We start from the raw sequence: 9,486 nt of genomic DNA on the forward strand, positions 1-9,486 counted from the left end.
ATTTATGATATCACTGTGCCCAATCCATTTTGAAGCTGTCCTTTGTTGTGTGTGGGACAATGCATAAAGGACTATTATTATCTCGTTCATCTAATCTCGAGCTTAATGCTTAAATCTATAGTTGTTCACTCCTCAGCTAAAGCAGAATATTGAGCTTTAGCTTACGCTACTTCAAAAGTTATTTAGCTTCAATGATTACTCAAAGTGATATAGGGGTTTAGTTTTTAGTCCTACTCTACTTTATTTTGATAGCAAGGGCATGATCAAAACAATTATAACGATGTCTTTCATGATTGCATCAAACATATCAAGATAGAATGACATTTTTTTAATTTCATCACTGTGTGCGCGAAGAGTCATTGTCATGCCTTTCATTCCTTCACACTTACAAGTTGCAAATTTTTTGATGAAGTCTCAAATTTTTTGGTTCTCCACTCCTTTTCTTTTCTTTTTCGTATCTCATCAAGTTGAAAATTTTCTCTTTATTTTACATGCAAAACTGCAATACATCGTTGTTACATTTATCAGCTGCCAAAAATTAGTGGGTTACATCGTTGTTTGGTAAAAATTAGTGGAGAAAAAAGTGTGCATAATTCATAGGGACCGCTAAATTTGACCTACAAAGCGTAAAGACAAACAAGTGGGCTACTAAATAATAGCCACTGGACGAGTTCATGATCTAAACCAATGAAAACAATTGTTATAAAGTGCAACAAAATGAATCTAGCGTTTCCTAATTATGCATGCTACTACTCTAAAGAGTCAAAATTACTATTTAACTTTAATTTTCTAATGATGTAGTTAAACATCCCTTTTCAAACTATGTAGCTAAATACAACTATTTTTTAACTCGATATTATTGGTGTCAAGTTCTATACATATTTTACCACTTAATTTTATTTCTTTAAATTTGCATAGAATTTAGAAATGTTAAATTCTACTTAAAAATACGCATATGTCAAGTTCCAAAAAGTAGTATTCTACTAATTAAAATAGTTTGAAAAGAAGGTTGGTTGGCAACATAGTTTAAAAATTAAGGCTATTTAGCCATTTTTCTCATCTAAAGACAGAAAATCTTAGACAATTTTTGTCACTACCATGATATTTGTGATTATAAGTGATAAAGAAAAAACAATGAGTTCATGTGCATGTAATAATTCATCAATCACAATTATATATATCAAAATTGTAGCAAAAATTATGACAAATGGTGTGGTACTCGTAAAACATGTCAAAATTACTATTCTCTTTTATTTTTTACAGCATTATTATCCCCCCATTAACCAATTCTTTTACGCAATATTTTGTTTTTGTTTACAACTCATCATACAACTTTTTTATACAATTTAGAGTTTAGGATAATGATAAGTTCTCTTAAATTATATATATATATATATATATATATATATATATATATATATATATATGTGTGTGTGTGTGTGTTTTGAGTTTATCTTAATTAAGTCCCTTGATTATTGTCTCAATACCATAATTTGGTCCATAAACAAAATTCTTGGTTTTGCCCGAGTTATAACAAAAACTCAAGAACACTAACTAATATATATCAAATGTCAAGAAAAGATTTTTTTTTTTTTATTAGAAAAAAGAAGAATAAATCTAACATATGTAGTGAGATATTAAGGGCCTATTGGGTTTGAATTTTTCAAGTGGTTTAAAAAAATAAGTAAAAATAATTAAACTTGATTTATATCTTTCTAAATTAACCCCCAAAAAAAAAAAAAAGAGATAATTTTTAACGCGAAAATTCCATAAAATTTATAACTAAAGATACATAGAGGGAAAAAAAAAACATCAAAAAGCAAAATCAAACAGACCCATGCAAATTCGTACATAGATATAGCAGCTGTCCCACGACAGTTTTATGGCATAATAATACAGAATCGATCGGAACATGCTAGACGTCTTCTGAACTTTATTTTTGATAGAACTGATGGAAATTCAAGCTTTGTCGGCTACTGGATTTTCGGAAATCTTGCTTCCACATTTTCTGCATGAATTATCTTCAGAAATCCCACTACGACATTTGCCACACAGATTCTCTTGTTTTTTATTTGCTTTGTGCTTGACCAAATAAATCAAAGCTCGTAGCACAAAAGGCAAAGCAGCTGCTATGAGGATGAACCGAAATTGATAAGAATAATTAGCTGGCGTGACAGCAAATATGGCCGATGCGTAAGTTGCAAGCATTGAAGCTGTGGCAATCAATACTTCTAAATGGAAAGGGAACTTATATGTGAGAGATATAATGACAAGAACCGAAGTGGAAAGTGCCACAGTGTTAAAGACCAAGAAAACATAGAAGTCGGGTTCTTGAGACGCATAAATGGCCGTCCCTGCATCATGTGATTTAAAACATGAAGAATGTAGCCCTTCAGCACTTTTTTGTGCACATAAAGCGGCATTCTCTCTATTATAATCTTGCCAAACACCACCAGGAGGGTTAACCCCAGCTTGAAAAGTCACTGCTGCAATTAGAGTGGCAACTACCAAGAGAGTGTTTCGGACTGTGTCTGCTTCGTCCTTATTTGGGTTATATTGGAAGTCTGGGATCCAGCTCTTGCTTTTGCTAAATAGAAAGCAGTTAGCCATTATTTTTTCTCAAGCAATAACAATGTATCAATGCTTGTGTTTTGTTCCTAGACTTACATCTATATATAATAGAATGAAAGTTATATGCTTCTCTCTCACTCTCTGATTGTACACTTGTCTTTTCCCGCTAGTTGGACCCAAAATGTTTGTCCATTATCGAAAAGGACATACTACATACGGTGTATGGGTTGTCCATATCTATTCCATGGTTTTGAGACTTTGAATATTCTAGCGACAGTCAATTTATATCCAATTTTACATGTTTAAAGACATAATACCCTATTCATAAAAAATAAAAATAAAAACAAAAAAGGCATATTAATGACCCTACTAATCAAAAGTTGATTGAATAATGTTCTTAGCTGTATGGTAACATTTGAAATTTTAAGTAAATAAAGTAAGCAAGTGATGTCACCAAGTGACATAGGCCCATAGTAGAGTCAGAGGTGTAAAGCTTAAAGGAGTAATCACGTTAATTATTGCCACTTGGAGAAACTACTTCCTCTCTTTTAAAACTTAAAATTTCTTACAAATATTCGCCCGTGACGGAGTCAAGAATTTATATTTAAGGAGCTAAAAAGTGCAATAAAACTCATAAATAGTAGCAAAAATAAATTAAAGAATAAAATAAAAAAATTGTCTTTTTAAGCCAATATCAAACACACACTATGTATAATAGTCTAAATAGTACTACTATAAACATATATTTTTGAGATTTTCAATAGTTAAGTGATTTATAACTCAATAGTTTTTAATTTGTCAATAGACCCAGATTATCAAATTAAATTACAATCTATTAAGATTATAATTAAAATAAAAATTTACTAATGGGTTAAAGATTGCTAAAAAATAGAGAAATAATAGTCACTTAATGATAAAAAAAATATAATAAAATAAATCAATCAAGTCTTCCAAGCAATTGAGAAGTGGGTTGGGAAGACAAAGTAAAGGACTAGAAAGAGGACTTTATTAGATTGCTAAAAAATAGACAAATGATTATGTTGTGTCTCTAGTCTTATCTATATATAATAGAATGAAAGCTATTTGTTTGTCCCTCCTACTATCTGATAGTTCACGAGCAATGATAAGAATACGACTACAATTTTTATCATGATAGATTTTTGCCACAACTTTACCACTCACAACTTGGCACATGAATAAGTTTTGACAAAATTATTGTATTAGCATTTTCTGATAGTCCACTTATCTTTTCCTTGGGCGCAAATGTTTGGTACATTATCAGAAGGCGCATCCTGTAGATTAGTATACGTGATTCACGTGGACTGTGTGTCCATTAATATCTATTCGGTGGTTTACTTGTTCAAAAACATATTACCCTACCAAGGGCGGCGTTAAGTGATGTTCAGGGACTTGAAAATAAAAATATTATATAAAAAAATATTTTTCATTAGCTTATTTTAATTTAAAAAATATTTTTGAACACTTCAACTTAAATTTTGCACACCCTAATCACAAATAAGTCTAACTCAAAACTAAACAATAACACAGGTCAACCCCTTCTAAAACTAAAACAACACAGATTAGCCCATCCTAAAACCAAATAACAACACAAATCATATAGATCTCTCTTTCATGAATCTCATTTCATCTCAGTTAATTATCTGACTATCTTGGTATCTTCAACTCTAATAATAAAGAGTGAATATTTGTAAGTGTCTATTTTATTATAAATTTATATTATATGTGTGAGTGTGTTTAATATTGATTATGAACATTTTTTTAATAATTTTTTTGTATGAATTGTGATGTGCGGGAATGTGTGCATGAATAGTATAAACATAATGTAACTTTATATAATTTAATTTTTAGGAAATACAAAAGGTTTGTAATGATTCAAAATATTAAAACTTGTAGAAATAAATTGTTTTTTTATATATATTTTATATGCAAGATAGAAATTCTACTTTAACCTAATCTAAGTGTAAAGATAGTTCACTCTTAGAGACTTGAACCCCGGCCCTTACCCTCCACACCTCACAAGCACTTATACTTGTGGAGTACTATCGTACCAAGAATGTGTGGTGGTGTAAAAAGAAATTGTACAACTTTATGAATTTGCATTTTTTTTTTTTTTTGTTAGTAACTTGATATAGTCAAGTTTTATTTTAATTAATTTTTTTTTTAACTTAAATTCCTTAATGAACCCTCTGGATAAAATTTCTAGAGCCGCCACTGTACCCTACTACTCAAAAGTTTATTGCATAATGTTATTAACTGTACGGTAACATTAGAAATCTATAAAAATAGAAAGAGTTGATTTACGTTCTATGATAGAAATAAAGAAGAGAAAGAAGACTGTTGTTTACAAGCAAATTAACCTGCAATACATCAATTTTTTTTTACCTCTGTTGTTTCGTTATACTGAATATATATGTAGAGGGATTTTTTTTTTTTTTCATTCTTTCTTCTTTTCTTTTCTTTTTCGTATCTCATTAAGTTGAAAATTTTCTCTTTATTTTACAAGCAAACCTGCAATACATCGTTGTTACATTTATCAGCTGCCAAAAATTAGTGGAGTTACATCCTTGTTTGGCAAAAATTAGTGTGCATAATTCATAGGGACCACTAAATTTGACTGACAAAGCGTAAAGAAAAATAAGTGGGCTATTAAATAATAGTGAGTGGAAGAGTTCATGATCTAAAGAAAGGAAAACAACAAGTGCAACAAAAGCAATCATGCATGCACTTACTGCTCAGGGAAAATGACATTTAACTTTAATTTTTGAACTATATTTCAAACTATATAGCAAAATACTCTTGTTTTTAATTTGATATTGTTTATGTCAAGTTCTGCGCGGAACTCAATATTAGTAATGTCTAGTTTTATGCTTATTTTGTACTTAAATTATTTTGAAAATTTTATACAAAATTTGACAATAGAAATGTTGAGTTCTACTTTAAAATACTCATATATATGTCAAGTTTCAAAAAAGTGGTATTTTGCTAAAGTAGTTTGAAAAGGGGATTACTTGGCAATATAGTTTAAAAATTAAGGTTATTTAGCCATTTTTCCCGTCTAAAGACCAAAAGTCTTGGACACAATTTTTGTCACTACCATGATATATGTGATTATAAGTGATAAAGAAAAAGTAATGGGTTTATATGATAATTTATCAATCACAATTACACATATCATTAAACTGTGGCAAAAATTGTAACAAATGATATGGTAGTCGAAAAACTTGTCTAAAAATTGCTCAATAGTGCTGTATGTGATGCATGAAAATTATATTTTTGTGCTCAATAGTGCTAATTAATTGCGTACGGAAGGAGTCGTTAACAAACACAATAAATTTTTTTTGAGATTATGTTGTACAGAAATTAGATAATCATTTTGGGATCTAATCTTGCTAATCAGTGCAATTCTCACAATATTTAGGGATCTTTGCTAATTATTGGAGATTATTATGCAAATATTTGTAGATACTCAATTTTTTTTTCGGCTTCCAAAATGACACGCGAGAAGGACCATCTGTTGGAGAAAATTTTCTTTTCTCTTAGATCATTAAAGATCTGATTAGTAGGGGAATCGAGTTTGTTTGGGGGTAAAAGTATCATACATGCCTCCTTTAGAGCTCACTTAGACCAATCAAAAAGTTTTCTCTCCAAAATGAAGAGAAAACTTGATGGAAAAAATCTAATGAGTGAAGGACAAAAATGCTCATGTGCGCTTCAGTATGTGTTGTGTTGTGTTGTGTTTTTATATTTTTTTATTATTAGATATTTAAATTCCAGTTTTAATAACTGTATGATTTTTGTTCTCATTCTTTTTCTTTTTTTTCATTTGCTTTGTTGGGCTTCAGTACCCTTAATAAGTGTTGCTTTTGTTCTCATTTCAGTTTTTCTTTTTTTTACGTGATTTTTTTAAGACGTGATTTTTATTTTTTTTAATAAATTTGGGTTTTTTTTTGTGGTTTGTCATTTTTTTTTTTTTAATTAGGCATCATTTTTTAACAATGGTATATAAGTAAATTTATACAAACTCACTTTTTTCATCCCTCCACTTTTTCACTCCCAACCAAGCAAAAAGGGATGGAATTAAAATATTTTCTATCCTCCTACTTTTCCATCCTTCCACCATTTTCTATTCTCCCACTTTTCTACTCCTCCAACGAAACAAATCCTTAGTCCCATATGAAAGTGTTATATTGTGAAATAATTTATGTCCCTTAACTTATTCATAGAATAATTGTAACAATGAAGCTTGAATGAGATTGGCTTGGATTTTGTGTTCTTGTGCACTAGAGATGGAAGTATATTGAGATTAACCCCCTCCCCCCCAAAATTAATATTCTATATGTATTATTTATTATTTATCATTATTAAAAAATTTAAGAGATTTCGACAAAAAAAAAAAAAAAAAGGATTTTGCCTACCAAAAAATTTGAATCACCCCCCACCCTCCAAAAGAAGAGAGAGAGAGAGAGAGATCTTTTGAACTCTAAAAAAAATTTGTAGTATCTCATTAAATATTGATAAATTATACAAATCTCATAAAAGCTCAACTCAAAATTTTTTTTTGTGAAAATAATATTGTGATAATACTTTAAATGTTCTTATTCAATTAAATTTAACGCATGTGGAAAAGGAAAATATATTTTCAAATTCAAAATTAAATACCAATTCGGTATGAGTAATAAATTAATGTTGTCTAAGGAGTTTAGGCTTTGTTAACTCAAGCTCAACAATGCACTTTTCAGACTATATTTTCAATATTCTTAGTTTTTATATTTTTCTTGAGTACTCTTTTTTATTCAATTTATTTTTATTTTTAAATATATTTTATAGTTTTTTGTTGAACTTTAGGACAATGTGCGAAGTGGCATGAGATATCAATTGAAAAGAAAATCGAGTTTTTTGAGAGACTAAATTGGAATGATAGTTTTCTATTGTTATTTGTTGGTCAAATAATTGATATATATTCTTAGTAATTAGTGTATTACACAAGTTTTTTATTATTAATTATGAATGGTAAATGATATTAAAGCAAAATTTATCTCAAAACACATCAATAAAGTTAAAAATATGTTACAAATACTATATAAACTCTCAATTTAAATTCAATTCTTTATATAATTAACACTTAAAGATCTTTCAATTACTCAATAATACTTATTCAATTTGTAAGAAAAATAGTACATAAGCCAAGCTTATGATGTTAAAAATACATAAAAGAAATTAAATTAAGAATTTCTTTGTAATTTTAACTTAATTACCTCTCACAAAATATATATATATATATATATATATATATATATATATATATATATATATATATATATATATATATATATATAATTGATTCTGCTTTACAATGCAAGACGAAAGCTTGCCACATCAGTAGGTGACATAAGCGTTATGACGAAAAGGATCAACATTTTCTTTTCGGGTGGGTTTGGGCCTACATGTTACAATTATTTGACACTCACATGTGATATAGGAAAATTCATACTTTTTATATTGTAGATTAAAAATATGTGTACAATATTACATATTTTTTTGCAAATGTGTATAAAGTTGTTACATATTTGTTTAATCTATATATATCAACTATCAACTAAAGCATAGATTCTTCTCTTAAAATAACAAACTAAAGCATAGATGTGCTTAATAAAGTTACGACATGAAAAAGGAGTTTAAATTTTCCAACTGGAGAGCACTTCCTCTATTTTGGATAGTGAAATTTTCTTCAACATTCATTTCACATTCAAATGGCCAATTGGCATCCTCCAAATAAAAAGATAGCATGTGATGTGCCATGCTAGCTAGTTAGAACGGGTCTGTCTAGCACCAATAATTCAAAATAAGATTTGATATAGAAAAAAAAAAAAAAAATCACATAGCACCGTCGAGTAAAAAATGTTTGACCTATAGCATCAATAACTCAAATCAAAACTTTGCTAACTATCAAATTGAACCTACGAAAAATAAAAGGAAACGATCACGCTTCAAATGGAACTAGTAATGAATCAAGATATGATACAGACCTAAAACCTACATATTTTTACCATAACTTTTTTAATAATTCTATAATACGTGTGATTATGATTAATAGAGAAAAAATAGTGATTCCATATAAAAGTGATGGTTCACTAATCACAATTACACATTTCATTAATTATGACAAATTTGATTGTCTTTTTGGGAACTAAATCTAAAATTCAATATTGACCCAAAGGAGACTATTAGCTATCGGTGTACCTCTTCCACCTATAAGATAAACCAAGCAAAAAAATTGAGAAGCAATACACGCGTGTTGATATAACATTAATCTATGCCCAATTGGCATGACATAAAACATAGCAATATGTGTATACATCCAACAACAGGGTAAGATCAAACTGTAACCGTGTTTTAAGAACCAGAAATGTCAAAGAAATGAAAAAGGGTCTGGTTTCCAATTTTTACTGATTTTGGCCCATTTTACCCGACCGGTTTAGACATAAGCAACATCAATTTCCAAGGAATTTATTGATATCATACTATCCCTAGCTCCTAAGAAGGTTTGAGGTGAAGCAGCTTTCACTATTGTGTATGTAATGAAATGAATAGAATTCCCTCCTTAACCGCCATTGGTGGAATTTCACCTTTTGAGATGCTCTACAAAATTCCTCCAAATCATTCTGAACTTCACTGTATTAATTTCGCTCCATTTGTTTTGTCCTTCTCCCCAAAGTTGAAAACGAAAAATTAGTTAAATGAGCTACTATTTATGTGTTTTTAAGCTATGGTATTGGGGAAAAAAAGGACATTAGTGTTATATATGTTGTTCATGTTGTCAGTTAATCTATGACATCACTATGCACAGTCCATTTTACAGTTGTCCTTTGTTGGATGTGGGATAATGCATAAAGG

At 29.3% G+C, this 9,486-nt stretch overlaps 1 protein-coding gene across 1 annotated transcript; it reads right to left on the reverse strand.

Moving 5' to 3' along the window:
* Positions 1 to 1,959: 1,959 nt before the first annotated feature.
* Positions 1,960 to 2,610, reverse strand: LOC142616706 (uncharacterized). Its single transcript, XM_075789505.1, has one exon. It carries the CDS (start codon positions 2,608 to 2,610, stop codon positions 1,960 to 1,962), a length of 651 nt encoding a protein of 216 aa, XP_075645620.1.
* Positions 2,611 to 9,486: the final 6,876 nt, after the last annotated feature.

This window comes from Castanea sativa, chromosome 11 (assembly GCF_040712315.1).
Source record: "Castanea sativa cultivar Marrone di Chiusa Pesio chromosome 11, ASM4071231v1".
Taxonomy (NCBI): Eukaryota; Viridiplantae; Streptophyta; class Magnoliopsida; order Fagales; family Fagaceae; genus Castanea; species Castanea sativa.